General features: G+C 40.4%; 1 protein-coding gene across 3 annotated transcripts in view; it reads left to right on the top strand.

The window, feature by feature from the left end:
* RNGTT (RNA guanylyltransferase and 5'-phosphatase) overlaps positions 1–19,210 on the top strand; it is a 502,134-nt gene that overhangs the window by 154,366 nt on the left and 328,558 nt on the right. For all 3 annotated transcript variants that reach the window (XM_056566087.1, XM_056566088.1, XM_056566086.1), the window contains one exon: positions 13,701–13,836. In XM_056566087.1, coding sequence (XP_056422062.1) covers positions 13,701–13,836 — 136 coding nt within the window. The remainder of the gene's footprint in view (positions 1–13,700; positions 13,837–19,210) is intronic.

The raw sequence follows: 19,210 nt of genomic DNA, 5'->3' as shown, positions 1-19,210 counted from the left end.
ATATGGGCCACTATTATATCCAGGAGGCACAGTGTGTGGCACTATTGTATCCGTGGCGCACTTTTTTTTTTATCCATGCAACACTGTTATATCCTGGCGGCACAGTGTGTGGCAGTGTACTATTCAGCATGGTTATATGTGGCATGGTTTTTGGTACTATCATGTCCTGGTAGCACTGTGCGTGCCACTATTATGCCATGGCAGCACAATATACGACACTATTATGTTCTGGCAGCACAGTGTGGGGCACTATTATGTCCTGGCGGCAGAGTGTATGGCACCATTATATCCTGGTGACAGTATGGGGCACTATTATATCCTGGCGGCACAGTGCTTGGCACTTTTATATCCTGGTGGCACAGTGTGTGCTACTATTATGTCCTGACAGCACAGTATGGGTCACTATTATTTCTTGGCGGCACAGTGTGGGGCACCATTATGTCCTGGTTGAAGAGTGTATGGCACCATTATATCCTGGTGACAGTGTGGGGCACTATTATGTCCTGGCGGCTCAGTGTTTGGCACTTTTATATCCTGGCCGCACAGTTTTTGGCAACATTATTTTCTGGCAGCAAAGCGTGTGGCACCATTATATCCTGGTGGCAAATACTGTACAACATGTAGCCTTTCATAATTGCCCCCCTTAATTTTTTCCTGGCCCCCAGTCTGCCCTTCCCCCCAAAAAATATGAAAACTGGAGACTCCACTGCTGTGTATTGGTCGTACTGGGTTACTGAAACCAGTGCAGTAACCCAGCACGACCATTACACATTGGCGCCGTCAGCTTCCGCTCCATTGTCAGTGTTGATCTGTCTGCGGCAGCCCCACAGAACAGCTGTTTGGTAAGGTTTTGATACCCCACCAATCAGATATTGATGGCCTACCCTGAGGAAAGGCCATCAATCTGTGGAAAGCTATAAGGGCTTAATGGGGACATTTTAATAAAAGTATTATTTAGTATACTTGGCAGTGTATGAATGACTTTTAGACTAGGTTCACACTACAGAATTTTCGGCCAGAATTTTGGTTGGAAATTTTGTTTGGAAATACCTGTGCAGTAAAATCCCATTGTTGTCTATAGGATTCCTCTGCACAGTGCACACTACAGAATTTCAGAGGCGGACGTTCCGCTGTTGAAATTCCGCCGCCATAAGAATGGTCTTGTTCATTCTTTAGGTGGAATCGGCTCTGCTGACATTGCCCTCAATGGTGACGGCAATGTCCGCACGGTTCACGACTGAAATTCCAAGTGTGGCTAACGCTAACTGAATCAGTGCGGACATTGCTGTCACTACAGACGGCAATTTCTGCATAGCGGATTCCACCTAAAGAATGAAGAAAACCATTCTTTTGGCGGCAGAATTTCCACTGCTGAAATTCTATAGTGTGAACTCACTTTATTTTTATTTTTTAACAGTACCCTGTACTTACCCTGTCCAGTAATTGACCTTCCCTGATAAACTGACTGACTGGCTAGTGGCTACCTGCCTGCCTCAACTGTACTTGTACAGCTACTAGCTAATCTACAGTGGCATTGACGACATTTTCCTACCTCTAAGCCTGCCACGCCTCCTGCACCGCCCCTCACTATATACACTACCCCCTGGCCCAACGTCAGGATGTAGAGGTGGTAACTGCAGCGCACACAGCTAGGTGTCAGTGCTGTGACTGATAAGGGGGTGGAGCCTCGGCCCACGGCGGAGCCTGGTAAGTACGAGCGCTTCAGTGGACAGAAGTAGTGACTTTCCATGTGGCTGCCGCCGCTGCCTCCTGTCACTGCCCGGTAGCCGGTCCTGGAACTCGGCTGGTCCTGAAGGACACCTGCCAAAGGGAATGTTGTTCCTGTTGTGAAAAAAGTTCAGGAACGGTGTTCCCGTGTGTTCCTGCAGGACTTGAGCCCTGGTCCCATTGTTGTCCATGGCATTCCTCTGCACAGTATAATCTACAGAATTTCAGTGGCGGAGCACAGAGTGAAATGCATTTTCCAGCTATGGGACGGACAATGTCCGCGTGGTCGTTTCAGTTTGTGCTGACCACCCTCAGGATCTTTGCCGGAGTTTATAATGTGCATAGACTTTTAGTCAGGAAAGTTCCCACAATATTCCATGACCTTTAATTTTACTGTGAATTTTTAGTAAATTCCCCCAAAATGTCTATTTAATGCCTATGAATTCATATTCTTAAAAAAAAATTGCTTTAATGACACATGTAATGGAAAAATACTTTGTTGTAAACAATTCAGCCATTCTAATAGAGGACATACAGTAGAGATTGTTGTCTGTAAAATAGAAGCAGGAATATGCATAGAAACGGTTGTCCTTTCTTTCTCCCAGAGATAAAAAGCTGAAAGACAAATGTATGTGTTACATTTCTACAGAGGTTAGCAGAAAATAGAAGATCACTTGTGTGGAAAGATTTGAACAGAAAATACATTACATTTTTCAATAGCTGCTTAATGTAAAAAAGGCCACATAACATCAGTAAGCATCAGTCCACAGTCTAAATCTTTATAAACGCTCGTATAGAGGTACACATAATGAACCGTCTTCTCTTCTGATTTCCCTCCGGAAATAAAGTCCTGTACTTTGTTACCTTTCTGCTTTTTTTTTTTTTTTACCACTGAGTTTTCTAAATGTGTTCTTGCTAAAATAATAGAATTGAGCTGCACTTAATATGGAATCAATTGTTTGTTGCTAATACAGCCTTCTCCTATTAGAAAATCGTATCCTTCCCATAACCTCCATCTTGGCTAATATTTGCATCAGTTGTGGTAATTTATTCGTTTTTCTTTCATACACCCATACACACCAGTATACTTATAACTTATCTGCAATTAGGGCAGAAGGGTCAGGGAAGCTGAAATTAGGATATAGTAATACCTCTTTAACCCCTTAAGGCCACTTTTCGTTTTTGCGTTTTCTTTTTTTCTTCCTGCACTTTAAAATACATAACTATTTTATTTTTCCATTCACAGAGCCATGCTTGTTTGTTGCACATACAGTTGTACTTTGTAATGACATCTTTTATTTTATCTTAAAATATAGGACGAAACAAAAAATATTTGCAGGGGGAGTTAAAACAAAAAAAATATATTATAGCAAGTTAGCTTTTTTGGAGTTTTTTTTTTAGTTTATGCAGTGCACTATGGTAAAAATGACACAATGGCCCTCATTTACTAATGCAAACCTGACATGTTTTGCCGGGTTGTGCGCCAGATTTTGGCGCATTGCGCCAGATTCTGACGCATTGCGCCAGAAATTCTGTCCGCACCAGAATTTGCGCCAGAATTGAAAAAACCCTGACTAACTCTCAATTTTGCTAAGAAAACCCGAAAAAGGGGCATGACTGCTGGGAAAATGGGGCGTGGTCCCTGAAAAGGGGCGTGTTCCCAACATTTTCACAAAAATTTAACATATTCACTAAGGTTTCCACAGAAAATGTGGTGGATTTGAGTTGAGGAAAACCCTACAGATCAGAGCATGTGTAAAAAAAAGCAAAGTGTAGGAAAAGTGGAAAATGTAGGGAAACCTTAGTAAATACCGTGGATAAAAATTGTAGGGAATTAAAACCCCCAAAGAAACCTACACAACACTCTTAGTAAATGAGGGCCAATGTCTTTATTTTGTGGGTCAATATGACTTAACGGGGTATTCCACTGGAAAACATTTTCTTTTAAATCAACTGGTGCCAGAAAGTTAAACAGATTTGTAAATTAAAAATGTTTTTTTTTTTTTGTCCAGACCTCCAGGAGAATAAATACTATATTCAATACAATAATAAAAGATCGTGCTTCAACATATTATAGTTAATCATAATTGAAGCACGGTCTTTTATTATTGTATTGGAATATAGTATTTATTCTCCTGGAGGTCTGGACAAAAAAATTTTTTCACATTTTTTGTATATTGCAGCTTGGGTATAGCTGCTTGTCCATCTGACCTCGGGGAATATTTAATTGTGAGCTGCACATATCTCTCTTTTTTCTTTTCTAGATTTGTAAATTACTTCTATTAAAAAATCTTAATCCTTCCAGTACTTTTTAGATGAGGTATAGTACAGAGGATTTCTTTTCTTTTTGAATGTCCTTTCTGTCTGACCACAGTGCTCTCTGCTGACACCTCTGTCCATTTTAGGAATTGTCCAGAGCAAGAGAGGTTTGCTATGGGGATCTGCTCCTAAAATGGACAGAGGTGTCAGCAGAGAGCATGTTGTCAGACAGAAAGGACATTCAAAAAGAAAAGAACTTCCTCTGTAGTATAGCAGCTGATAAGTACTGAAAGGATTAAGATTTTTTAATAGAAGTAATTAACAAATCTGGCAATGAAGAAGAAATGATGGCACTCACCCGATGAATGGACTTGCAAGGATGACTTTTATTTTGTGCTTGTCAACCAAAGTGCATGTGCATAGCAGTGTTCAGGCAGGTATAAGCAGACAAGGACGCCGGGAGACCCAGTGTGCAGGTTACAGCTGTCTCGCACTTCTGTGCTTCGTGGGATCAGCCTGGGAGCGGATATGGTCTCACGAAGCACAGAAGTGCGAGACAGCTGTAACCTGCACACTGGGTCTCCCGGCATCCTTGTCCGCTTATACCTGCCTGAACGCTGCTATGCACATGCACTTTTGGTTGACAAGCACGAAATAAAAGTCATCCTTGCAAGTCCATTCATCGGGTGAGTGCCATCATTTCTTCTACATTGCCATGTTGTAAGAATTCTTCCTCTTTCTGCAAGATTGAGCACCACCCATAGGACTTTATCCACCCATAGGACTTTGCCCGCAATTGCGCTGCTGGGGTCTGATGAGTTGACCAGCACATGTCTCTTTCCTTTTAGAACGGCATTGATTAAGGCATCTAAAGGGTTAATTACGGTCAGTGGCGGAATCGACTATGTCCATCATTAGCAGTGAGTGTCTGGTTGCTGTTAGCAGCCGCCACTCACGTCTATGAAGTGAGCACAGCTCCTGTGTCATCTATGGGTTAAGGCTATGTTCACACTGCATTTCCTGTGCCTTTACCAAATTTAGAATTTATGTGAAACTTATCTATACAGCCCCTTAACCAGAGGCCAAAACAATGTCTTTTCGACCTTCATGCAGGCAATCTATGTAGGGATTTATGGCTGTATGGAATAGTGCAGGAGATTCTATAGTGAGACTTACAGTAATAAAATGTACACTGCCCGTTTTTTACATTTTGGATCCTGTCTTCATTGTTATGGATCACTGCACATTTTTATAAGTTAGTCTTAAAATACAATTTAGTACTTTCCTGTGACTCTAACTTATCTTTTTCTAATCAATCCACTTGAACATAAGATATGTTTCAGATAATGGCAATTGATTCCTTTGTGAGCGTCATGTCCGATACTTCCCTAGCACCCTCTTTACATAGAAATAGATGTTCTATGAAAAGGGCAGCAATTATAATTGATTATTATTAAATGCTACCTGCATTGAATGGCTGGCAAATTGGCTTCCCTGAATTATAGGAGATACTTGGCATAGAGATGTATTACCTTTTGTGGGATTTACTTTCATATACAGGATTTTTGTCATGTATTCTGTGTCATCAGAAAGTTTCTTGTGAATGTTTCATATATGTACTCACAATAAATATGCTATCAGTTCTATGTGTCTCTGTATAGGCATCCTCGTGTTCAGTAGCTGGAGTAGTTTTGGAAATGTGGGGATTCTTTTTTTTTTTTTTCCCCAGCTTTTTATAAAGCTCTCTTTAAACATTTATGGGGTTTTCCTTAATTCCTAAATTTGACTCTAAAGTGGCTGAGCATTTAATTGAAAAATAACCAAAAACTAGTGCAATTAACCAATGTCATCTTGAGCATGTGGTTATTTTGGTTTGGTTATAATGGCAGGACCTGTCATATCTGCCAGTGTCCTGTCTGAACCTGTAATCTGTGAGTCCTGACCCTGTCCAGCAGTGAATACTGAGTGACTGGGTGCCAGAGAGCCGGCGCAGTATTATACTGTATGTGAGGACTATAAGGGGACATAACAGGACTGGGCAATTAATGATATATAACCAAAAGTCAATGGTGTGACATGTAAATAGAGGGAAGCAGTTTGCAAATCGGGGATGTTGCATGTAAAAAGAAGGGGTAGCCCAAAATCATTCATTGATTTTAATTAAGGTTCAATGTTCAGTTAAAAAGGTTGTCGAGGATACAAAAAAAATGCTTCTTTTTTTCTAAAAATAGCACCACTCCTGTCCACAGGTTGTGTCTGGTATTGAAGATTGACTCTATTAAACTGAATGGGACTAAACTGCAGTACTACACGCAACCTGTGGACAAGAGTGGTGCTGTTTTTACAAAAAAAAGCAACGTTTTTCTAATGCTGGATAACCCCTTTAAAGGGGTATCCCATCCAAATTCTTAATTAGTCCTATATGCCTGGGATTGCCACCATTAAAATAATAAACTTTACCTTACCTTCTGCCATGCCTCTGTTGCTGATATATGTCTCCCCTTCTCTGGCACTGGTCTTCTTTCTGGTTTTAAGGCCTGACCCGTAACACTGCAGCTCAGCTAATTGGCAGCTGCAGCAATATCGTGCCTCGGCCAGTGATAGGCTAAGTGGAAGTTTCATATATCAAAAAATCCGGCCTTCTTTCTTTGTCCGAGTAGGTAGAAAAATAATAGAAATCGCACAAAACCTAATGTAGGGTCAGCTGAGTTTGAACCTTTTAAATGAAAGGTTTGCTATTTATTTACATCAGGATGTTCAGTGCATTCATGGATAAACACACATTGCTATAACATCCAGACCAATTTTATTAAGCATAGTGTTTTTTCCCATGTGTGTTTAGTGCATGGTGGAAATAGGGATGTTTTAAAAACTATTCTAGCAGAGACTTTTAATTGTTTCCAGAAATGAAATAACAGGGAACCATTTTTAATTTAAGTTTAACATCTTGGTACCAGATGGCCTAAATGAGGGCTTGTAAAGAACTGTTGTATGAATATATGAATGAGGTTTTTTTTTTCTCTTTTTTTTTTTCTTTATACATTTTTTATTAATTTAATGTGCATTTAATTTGTGTCCTTCATTTAAAATATATAATGGTATGAAATAAGGAATTATTAAAGTTTTCATGTCACTTCCTGTCGTGATGGGGATTGGGGTATTTAAGTCTGTCTCTTTAGTATTTTATTCGTAGCTGTTGAAGAATCCAAACTGGTTTAAAAATGCACTACAAAATAAAAGAAACTACACTCTACCTTTTATCAAGAATTTAGTTTTTATGGTTTTGTGACAGCACCCAAATCCCCTAGAAAGGATTATTTGCAACAATTTGTAATTTATTACGGCTGCGTAACCTTTGGGGAAGGAGCGGCAGCCTTGGTATACGGACATTGCCTTATGGGTGTTGTACTGGTGTTTGCTCATCTCGAAAAGGGGAGTCATTCCATACAAGGGAGTGTTCTGTTGTTGTGGTTGTTTCTCTTTTTAAAAATAAAAGAAGCAATCTGATGGGTTGCTATGGGCACCTGTTCCACTTTTCCTCAGCAACTGTTTTGATAAATCACCCCCCAGCCCGGGGGGGGGGGGGGGCTGGGGGGTGATTTATCAAAACAGTTGCTGAGGAAAAGTGGAACAGGTGCCCATAGAAACCCATCAGATTGCTTCTTTTATTTTATTTTATTTTGAGGGCCCCCCCCAAAATAAATAAATAAATAAATAAATAAAATAAAGTGATGGTTGGCAACCGGAGGCAGAATCAGTATCTCAGAGTCTGCCACTGACTGTCTACTATGGTACAGATGCAGTACAGGGCGTGTCATTAACAGTGTTGTCCCAGAAGTGACATTTATTTATCTATCCACAGAATAGGTAAAATATCAGGTTTAGTAGCTGGAGTCGTTTTGGTAAAATATGCCTGTTCGCTGGTGGAATTAACACTCGGACCCCCACTGATCATTAGAATGAACATTTTTAGTCCCCGATTCCTCCTTTACAATTGTAGTGAGGAGGATTTTAAATGGATTGGTGGTCGAGTATGCTCACTAATACTTTCTTCAGTGGCACTGATTTACTATTGTAAACCCGACATGTTTTATGGGGTTGTGCGCCAGAAATTCTGTCTGCGCCAAAAAGTGTGCCAGAATTTGCGTCAAAATTGAAAAAAACTTGACTAACTCGGACAGAACCATCCAAAAAGGGGTGTGGCCAGCTTGAAAAGGGGTGTGTCTACCGAAAAGGGGCGTGTCCCTGACATTGTCACAAAAACTCAACATATTTACTAAGGTTTCCACAGAAGATGTGGTGGATTTATGCTGAGGAAACCCCGACAGATCAGAGCATGTGTAAGAAAAGGAAAGTGTAGGGAAAAGTCCAAAATGTAAGGAAACCTTATTAAATACTGTGGGGAAAAAATTGTAGGGAATTAAAACTATACACAGTGGCCCTTATTTACTAAGAGTGTTGTGTAGGTTTCTTTGTGGGTTTTAATTCCCTACAATTTATTTTCCACGATATTTACTAAGATTTTCCTACATTTTCCACTTTCCCTACACTTTCCTTTTTTACACATGCTCTGATCTGTTTTCCTCAGCTCAAATCCACCAGGAAATATGTTGGGTTTTTGTGAAAATATCAGGAACACGCCCCTTTTCCGGTGGCCATGCCCCTTTTTCAGATTTTCTTGGCAAAATGGAGAGTTAGTCGGGTTTTTTCAATTCTGGCGCAAATTCTGGTGCAAAATCTGGCGCAGACAGAATTTCTGGCGCAATGTACCAGAATCTGGCGCACAACCCGACAAAACATGTTGGGCTTGCAATAGTAAATGAGGGCCAGTGTGTATGAAGCGGATAGAAACTACCAATTGCTAAGGTTTCCCTTTTTCTGTCCATCTAGCTTTATTGTGTAATTCTTTGAGACCGTTTACAATCATGCAGATGCTGTTGACATCAGAATACTGTCATCGAGACCGCACAGAATGGAATGTTCACATAACATGCAGAAAAGATTTACGAGAGGCAGCAATTATTATTCTGTTTGCAGATGGGTATTTCTTCTCGGTCATTTAACACAATCACCCTTCACTAAATAAGTGGTTTTCTGCACAAAACAGATACATTGAATAGGCAGAAATTGACTTTGCAGAGAGAAATTGGAAAATTGTGATAATATGAAATAAGTATTTGTGATCAGGATTTTGCTTCAGTGATCACATTGAAGACTTCAGCTGTGATCTTCTATGCTAAATTGTAGACAAACTGTAATAGTTAGGACAGATTTCCTGGCATTTGCTTGTATCTATTTCTGAAGGCGGTAGAAACAGATAATAACAAAAAACTTGGCATAGAAAATTATAGGATGCTGTGAAAAAGCTCAATGGATGGTTTAATTATAGGCATTAAGTAGACATTCTGAACTTGTTAATCATTATCAAAGGAAAAGGATTTTAAGTCAATTGAATATAATAAGGATACAGCGATCTATCTGACTCAGTCCATTCTCTCTTACTATACTAGAGGTGTCAGGTGACTGTCCGCTCTGTCTTAAAGGGGTACTCCGCCCCTAGACATATTATCCCCTTTCCAAAGGATAGGGGATAAGATGTCTGATCGCGGGGGCTCGCCGCTGGGGACCCCCACGATCTCTCCAGCTGCACCCCCATACATCAGCAGCCTGGAGCTATGTTTGCTCCGTGGCTGATGACGGGCGATGCAGGGGACCGGGTATCGTGACGTCACGGACCCTCCCCTTGTGACGGCCTCCACTCCCCCTCCATAGACTTGCATTGAGGGGGTGGGGCGTGATGTCACGATACCCTGTCCCCTGTATCACCCGTTATAAGCCGCAGAGCAAACATACCTCCAGGCTGCTTATGTACGCGGGTGCAGCATCAGAGATCGTAGCAGCGGGACCCCCGCGATCAGACATCATATCCGTTATCAAAAGGATAAGATGTCTAGGGGCAGAGTACCCCTTTAAGCCTTTGTGCTTATTACTTATCGTCTAGAATGCTGAAAAGTAATGAGGATCGAGGCAACGCTTTCACCTTGTCTTGTTGATTGATTGGTCAATCTAGGAATAAGCGGGAAGTGGGACAAATTAAATTTTTTTCTTGCCTAATGGATGTGTTTCTGTGTTGACTTTTTATGTACACCTATATATTGCTTATTTCCAGTGAAGAACATTTTTAATGCTATAGCATATACCGCCATTTTCGAACATAAGGTAACACCACATTTGTCGCAGTGTTTTATTCAAGGCCATTTCCGGTTTTAGCATGGCAACAAAATGATTCGTCAAATGATTTGTCAAGTTTGCTGTAGAAGTTTTAGTAAAACATTTTGAAAACAATTGAAGGGAAACTGACAGATGGATCAAACCCACTAACCTAAATATACAGGTGCGAAAGAGACCCAGGGGATGTTTTAAAATAATACCCCAAAATGGTGCCAATAAATGATGACCTCATCAGGCAGATGGATAAAATAAAAAAATAAAAATTTCTGGCTTTTTAAATCCAGAGATGTGTTCTTTAGGCTTAACCCCTTAAGGACTCACCGTTTTTCCATTTTAATTTTTTCCTCATCACCTTCTAAAAATCATAACGCTTTCAATTTTGCACATAAAATTCCATATGATGGCTTATTTTTTGTGCCAGGAATTCTACTTTACTTTACCAAAAAATCCACGGCGAAACAGAAAAAAAATTGTCATTTTTTTGGTAAAAATGACACCTTATCTTTATTCTGTAGGTCCATACGGTTAAAATGATACCCTACTTATATAGGTTTGATTTTGTCGTACTTCTGAAACAAATCATAACTACATGCAGGAGAATTTATACGTTAAAAATTCTCATCTTCTGACCCCTGTAACTTTATTTTACTGCGTACGGGCCGGTATGAGGGCTCAATTTTTGTGCCGTATACTGAAGTTTTATGGGTAGCATTTTTGTATTGATCGGACTTTTTGAGCGCTTTTTATTCATTTTTTTATGATATAAAAAGTGACCAAAAATACGCTATTTTGGACTTTGGAATTTTTTTGCGCGCATGCCATTGACCGTGCAGTTTAATTAATGATATATTTTTATAGTTCGGACACCACATATGTTTATTTTTATTACACAGGTTTTTTTTTGTTGCAGTTCTTTAGCTCCCATAGGGAGCAATAACACTGCACACACTGATCTTTTACCCTGATCCCTGCAAAGCCATAGATTTGCATGGATCAGCGTAATAGGGGGTTGATTGCTCAAGCCTGTAGCTCAGGCTTGGAGCAATCAAATGCCGATCGGACGCGATGGAGCAAGGTAAGGGTACCTCGGCTTGCGTCCTAGCTGATTGGGACATCGCGATTTTATCGCGATAGTCCCGACCAGCCCGACTGAACTGCTGGGAAACTTTTACTTTCGTTTTAGACGCGGCGATCAACTTTGATCACAACGTCTGAAGAGTTAATCGTTGTGCCACGCGCTATTAGCCCAGGGTCCCGGCTATCATAAGCCGCCAGGACCTACCCGGTATGACTTGGGGTCACGGCGTGACCCCGTTTTAAATTCTGGGCGCAGGGCGTACAGGTACACCCTGCGTCCTTAAGAGGTTAAAGGGGTACTCTAGTGGAATTTTTCTTATTTTAAATCAACTAATGACAGAAAGTTAAACAGATTTGTAAATTATTTCCATTAAAAAATCTTAATCCTTCCAGTACTTATCAGCTTCTGTATGCTTCACAGGGAGTTCTTTTCTTTTTGAATTTCCTTTCTGTCTGACCACAGTGCTCTCTGCTGACACCTCTGTCCATTTTAGGAACTGTCCAGAACAGGAGAGGTTTGCTATGGGAATTTGCACTTACTCTGGACTGTTCCTAAAATGGACAGAGGTGTCAGCAGAGAGCACTGTGGTCAGACAGAAAGGAAATTCAAAAAGAAAAGAGCTCCCTGTGAAGGATACAGAAGCTGATAAGTACTGGAAGAATTAAAAAGAAGTCATCATTTACAAATCTGTTTAACTTTCTGGCACCAGTTGATTAAAAAAAAAAAAAATGTTTTCCAACTGGATTTATACTTAAAGGAGAAATCCTTCTCCATTAAAACGTTAACATCATGTATTTTGTGGATTTTAATGTCAACAAGGATTCTTAAAATCTGAAGTGTTGCAGAAATACTTCAGATCTTTCCATTGGATTTAACCTACATTTAATGCAGCAATATTGAACTTTGCGGTGAATCCTCAACAAAATTCACATGTAAAATCAACCTCGTCTGCACTCATTATTTAGGTAAAATGGCGGCAGAGGCTTAGAACAAGAAAGAACCCTCTTTCTTACACAATTTAATGGACAGATCTCGCTGAGGCAAAGCTTGCAGTCCTGGCATAAAGTCTCTGAAATAAAAATATTGGTCTTGATAGGAAATTTGACATGTTAGAGAGACAGGAGAGTCTAGGAGTATAAGCTCATGACTATCTTTAACACACTCAGAACAGCAATGAATGGGTCACATGGATTTATGTCATTCTACATCACTTAAAAGGGTACTCCCGTCCTAGACAACTTATCCCCTATCCAAAGGATAGGGGATAAGATGTCTGATCACTAGGGTCCCGCCACTGGGGACCCCTACACTCTCTCCTGCAGCACCCACTATCATCAGCCTCATGGAGCGAAGATCACTCAGTGTCTGATAACTCACAATCACAGGGCCGGAGTATCATGACGTCACAGCTCCGCTCCCTTTTGACGTCACGCTCCGCCACCTCAATACAAGCATATGGGAGGGGGTGTGACTGCTGCTGATAGTGGGTGCTGCATGAGAGATTGCAGGGTCCCTAGCGGCGGCACCCAAGCGATCACACATCTTATCCCCTATCCTTTGGATAGGGGATAAGATGTCTAGGGCCGGAGTACCGCTTTAACGAATGTGTCTCACTGACCATGGTAATACAACCATGATCTCATCAGAAGACAAGAAAAATGTCATTTTCCTTATCTATTAACTACTTCAGCAATGTACTGCTTCATCTGTTTACTCCACTTTATGGTTTCACATTAATTTCCTTATTTACCTCACTAGGATTGTCATTTTGTGTTGACTCAGATGTTATTTTAACTATACTGGATATAAACCTAGGTAGTGTTGAAAGATCTGTCTTCATACTTTTTGTTAGCTATTAAATAGTACCTTCTGCAGAGAACATTCGGGGAGATTTATCAAAACCTGTCCAGAGGAAAAGTTGCCCATAGCAAAATTTTAAAGAAGCGATCTGATTGGTTGCTATTGGCAACTCAGCCACTTTTCCTCTGGACAGGTCTTGATAAATCTCCATTTTTATCTTTTCTATCTACTTGCTAACACAGTACAAAGATGTTTTCCTGCCTTCTTTGAGCACCTGCTGTCATATTGTTAAAGATTCTTCATTTCCTCATTACTTACAAATTGCTTCTAAGAGCTTCATACAAAATGACCTTACTGATTATTCTATCTCAGCGCATGTTTTAATGAATATCCCAGAGATTTGTATGTTTAGAGGTCAAAAAGTAATTTATTGGGAGGTGGAGGACTTGTCTTGTTCAAGAAGTTAAAATACACTTATTTATTTGTTTCACCAGATAGTTATTGCTTTGTCAGTACTATTGTGTATTCTCGTTTTCTTCAGGAAAGTTTTCTGCTCTCCTACAGCCAAATTTCAAATATATAATGACTTTTATTTTTCTTTAAGGTACATGATGCTGATTGATGGTAAAAATGAAGTATATATGATTGACCGCGACAACTCTGTGTTTCATGTGTCTCATCTTGAATTTCCGTTTCGGAAAGATCTCAGAGTCCATTTAACGAACACTCTACTGGATGGGGTAAGACCTTAAAGCCTACCTGTCATAGTGCAAAAAAAAAAAGAAAAAAAAAGTGATATGTTACTCAGGACCCAATCCTGATCATGTGCATATAATTTTTATGTGTCTCGGACCTATATATCCAGAGATATAAGCATTTATCTGCTGGTGAGTTACTTTTTCATTGTGCAGGCTGGAGGGGGCGTGTCAGTCTGTCTCCCTCACAGGAGCGAGCCTGGGCAGTCAGCCAATCAGTACTCTCTACTCTGTAACCCTTTCCTCTCTGGTTTTATGCTGTGTCATGTGTCAGAGGAAGATACTTGGAGCTTACCTGCAGTAATCAGAAGACATTATGGTGAATTCATAACATGATAAAATGTATAAATATAAGAATAGATCTTTATAAAATTAGTGCAAGGATTTTTTAGATAAAAGTACAGCATTTTTATGAATACATGTTCTGTCTGTTTTATCTTCTCCTAGTAAAGCTGGATGCTAATCAGCATAGCTGTCACTATGTGTGTCATTCATCTTTCACAGACTCCTGAATGTCTGATCAACTTCTTTGTCATTCAGGAGTCCGAGAAAGCTTTGACTATTTCAGCATGCTGGGAGTTGTAGTTTAGTAACAACTGAAGCTGCAATGTTTGTAAATAACTGTGTTAGAGCAGTGTTACCTCCAGCTGTTTTAAAACTACAGCTCCCAGCATGTCCACACATCCTTTATCTGTAGTTTTGCATACACAATATAAATCTCCTATACTGGATACCGGTATGCTTTACGGCTGGTATCCAGTATGCTGTAAAATCTAGACTAGTCTGTCTGGCTAAAAGACAGGCAACCACTAGTGGTGGCTATTTTGAGCTTGAATTTCAGGTGAAAATTGAAATTTCTTTTTTTAACAGGTGTATATTGTGAAATGTCATATTATAATGAGTCCTGCAATATGTGAAAAGTTTTTAACAATGACAGTGCCTCTTTAAGTAAAGAACCCCTTACCTGAACATTTTCTTTACTTTGTTCTTTCATTAATTCTCTGACCTAAATTTTTTTTCTTTATCTTTTACCTCTAGCTTATTTCTGTGACCCCACTGTTGCCAGCCAGCAAATCACACACTTTCCCACAGTCCCCCTTATTTCCATACATAGAAGCTATATGCATGCATATTAAGCTGAGCAGGCTTAATCATCTCAATAGATGCCCCAAGATGGTCATAACAGGGCAAAGGAAAACATATATTTTTTTTCTTTCAAATCAAGTGGTGCCAGAAAGTTAAATTGATTTGAAAATTACTTCTATTAAAAAATCGTAATCCTTCCAGTACTTATGAGCTGCTGCATGCTTCAGAGGAAGTTGAGTAGTTATTTTCAGTCTGATCAGTGCTTTTTGCTGACACCTCTGTGCATGTCAGGAACTGTCTGGAGCATTTGCAATGGAGATTTGCTCCTGCTCTGGACAGATCCGGACACAGACAGAGGTGGCAGCAGAGAGCACTATGGTCAAACAGAAAATAACAACTCAACTTCCTTTGTAGTATACAGCAGCTGATAAGTACTGGAAGGATTGAGATTTTTTAATAGAAGTAATTTACAAATCTGTTAACTTTTTGGAGCCAGTTGATATGAAAAAAAACCCACAAAAAAAACCCACTATTTTTGTCTGGTAAAGTAAGTAGCAATGCATATAGCATTGTTGCTTACTGAAGAGGAGCAGAGACTTCCTTTCTTTTGACAAGAGTCCCTACTTCTCTATGTAAATTGCTTGGTGCTGTATGCTATATTGCAATGGAAAATGCACATACTACATTGTATGCCTTGCTGCTCAGTGAACATTACAGTCTGCCCGGGCCAGTGAGTGTAGAGTGTATATAACATCACTGCATACCTCTGGGTGGCAATCATTCACTGAGCCAGGTGCTTTATGCCCAGCCCAGTGAATGCAAACCCATAATCATATGAGGTAGGCATGGTTAGATAGCCAGGACATAAAGACATGGTAGGGAACAGCATACTGTATTTGTTTGTAATAAAGTTTAGAAGTGGTTAGAGGGGTTAAAAAGTACTGACTGGTTCCTTTTAATGCCACTGCTTTGGTGGGAGTGGAGGAAGCTGCAGGGTTGTATTCTTGCTGGAGATATTCAGAATTGAAGGTTTTCCACTGTCAATTTGTAAAAAGTGATTACCGTATATACTCGAGTATAAGCCGACCCGAATATAAGCAGAGGCCCCTAATTTCATCCCAAAAACCCAGGAAAAGTAATTGACTCGACTATAAGCCTAGGGTGGGAAATACATAATTCCCCCATGTAATCATCCAGACCCCCGTCATCATCACCGCCTGTCAATCCCATCGGCTGTCCAGGCATGCTGAGAGTTGTAGTTTTGAAACCTCTGGAGGTCCGCAGGATGAAGACCACTGCGGCCTCCTTCGTCATCATCCAGCCCCCACCCTTTTTGTTTTGTACTCACCTCCCCTCTGCGGGAAGTTAGGTTGAGCTGGTCCGGGCCATCTCTGCTGCAGGGACCGTCCGGTGGGGATGATTAGTCGTTGCGGGCTGTCCATTTTCACTGGGGGACCCTCTTCTCCGCGCCTGCCCCAGACTAGTGACGTTGCCTTGACGACGACGCACAGGGTCGTTCATGCGCAACGTCCCTGTGCGTCGTCGTCAAGGCAACGTCACTATTCCGGGCCCCGGAGAAGAGGGCCCCCCGTTGAAAATTGACAGCCCGGAACGACTAATCCTCCCCACTGGACGGTCCCTGCAGCAGAGATTGCCCGGACCAGCTCACCCAAACTTCCCGCAGAGGGGAGGTGAGTACAAAACAAAAAGGGTGGGGGCTGGATGAGGACGAAGGAGGCCGCAGTGGTCTTCATCCTGCGGACCTCCAGAGGTTTCAAAACTACAACTCCCAGCATGCCCGGACAGCCAATGGCAGGTGGAGAGTTAACTCGAGTATAAGCCGAGGGGGGCGGCTTATACTCGAGTATATACGGTATATCGGTCTCTTGATACTTGTAACATTCCAGACATATACAAAGGCGTGATGTTTAGCACAATATACATGTTTTCTGATGATATTGTTAACCTAAGTTATTGGTGGTTTCATAGTGCTCATTTTATGAATTATTTGTCTTCATGCTATCTTACTTTTATTTTTTGAGTCATCACTTCTGAAAGGCAGTTTTCCTTCTATTGAATATTTTAAAGGCTTCCTCTCACATTAACTTGCAATGTCTCTGATTTTCTGCAGCTTAAATTACAATGACTTGACTACTGAGTTATTGAATTTGTTTGCCCTACACTTTTGTTGTTTTCCTTTTGAAAACCTCCTGCAAGTGCTATACTAGATCAGCCTCTGAAACACTGGACATTCTCACAAGTTCATCTGATTAGACTATGACAAGTTGTAACTCAAGGCGGTGGATCCTAATGAGGCATTGCAAAAAGAAGGATGGTTTGCCTTCATCATTGGTTTGGCACGGGTTTGACTTGAAGTTTTTATTGCTGTAGTCTTCTCCTCTCTGTTGTATAACTTTATATGTGATTACTGCACTTAGCTACTAACCTTTACATGGGAAGCCACATATTTTAATGTGATAACACTATTTGAAGATTCTTTCCTTTTTTATGGTGATAGTGTCTGGGTAAAACGATTTGCACCTAAATTTTATCTACTTTGAGCTAGTGAGTCATTACTATGGCAAATTTACATGCTGAAACGAATTGTGTAATTGCATTCCATTGAAATGTATTGGCAAGCTACCGTAAGTATTGATGAGGGGCAGTTAAAAGCACAGAGGCACCCACTTTCTTACTTTCTGCATGTCTGTACTGTGTACACAGTATAGTAGGTTGTATGTACTTCCATAATCTAATGTGGGTTATTTGACAGATAAATGTTATAGATCATTATAGTCTTCCAGTAGGACTTCATAACTGTATTTACAGCTTATACTTCTCAAGGTGAAATTTATTGTTGCAAATCTTTAGCAACATGTATTTAGGACCTGAGTGGGAATACGGTAGTGCGAAATTACTTATATTTACATCTTATGGCGTTAACTGTCTTTTAAGCGACTGCAGGAGCTGCATTCACTTTAAAAATGGCTGCTAACCGCTAGGGCTTTCCTCTAATTCCAGGCTGTCACGATCATGCTGATGCCTGGCATTAACCCTTCAGATCCCTGGATAAAAGTTGAAATTTATGATGGCAGTGGGTTTGGGGGCAGCTGATGGCGACCACCGCAGGCTAATCTTGGGGTCATAATCAGCTGGAATGACAGCTGAAGGTCACTTACCTTCCTCCATGCTCTCTGATTGACACTCCAGTAATAATACAGGCAAACTCCCCACCCTATAGTAATGGAGCGCTAATAACACTGATCAAATTAATGCCTACGGTGTATGAAGAAGATTGCATGTAACAGTCCCCTATTAAAGGAGTAGTGCAGTGAAACATAACTTATCCCCTATCCAAAGCATAAGGCATAAGTTATAGATCGCGGGAGTCCCAGCGGTCATGTGTAATTTTAATTGTAAAGTGCATAGACCCGAAACCCCCATAGAGTGCTTAGAGACACAACCCCACCAAAAATTGAAAAATGTATTTTTTAATAAAAAAAATTCCCAAGTAAAATTGTTTTTTGTTTTGTTTTTTTGCCACACCATAGATTTTGTGGTCAATTCAATGATGTCATTACAAAGTAGAATTTGTCTCACATAAAACAAGCCTTCATATTGTTCTGTAATTGGAAAACTGAATGAATTGGAGTTGGAACATTTTTATGGATTTTAAAAGGCGAGGGGAAAAAAAAACGAAAGCAAAAATGTAAATTGAGATTTAACAACAAATTGTATAAATTCCATATTTTTGTATAAGTCTTAAAATCAAGCAGACTGAGGAGGAAGCGTACAACTTGACTGGCATTTCTGTCTGTGTTTGAGCACCGCCTGTCTTGTAAAACAACAGTAGACTGGGATTATTGGCCACCGCATCAGGCTGGCTATGTCAAAGCTTACAATGGAGGAAGTCAAGGGAATGTGAAACATGCAAACCAGGACATATCAAATATTTTCACGACACAAATGCAGGACAAAGAGGACTCATTGGAGTTTTGACCTACGATTCAAAAAGCAGGCCTGTCATGCTGGTGTCAAGATGACTTTACAAGGCTCCCTTTTAATGCAGAAAGAATTAGAAGAGACGGTTTCATCACTAGGGTGCGGTGGTATATGGAACTGTGCAATAAATCAAGCATCTGCAACTCTTACATCTTGACAAACTTATTTCTGTGCCCCAGTTGAAATACCTTCAGGTCAAAAATCTGCATAAAAAGCTTTCATATATATGTCATCCAACGCTACAAGTCTCATCAAAGTGAAAACTGAGCGT

The sequence above is a fragment of the Hyla sarda genome, chromosome 3 (genome assembly GCF_029499605.1).
Source record: "Hyla sarda isolate aHylSar1 chromosome 3, aHylSar1.hap1, whole genome shotgun sequence".
Classification (NCBI taxonomy): Eukaryota; Metazoa; Chordata; class Amphibia; order Anura; family Hylidae; genus Hyla; species Hyla sarda.
Note: the sequence above shows the minus strand (reverse complement) of the source record. Positions and strands in the feature narration are given on the sequence as shown.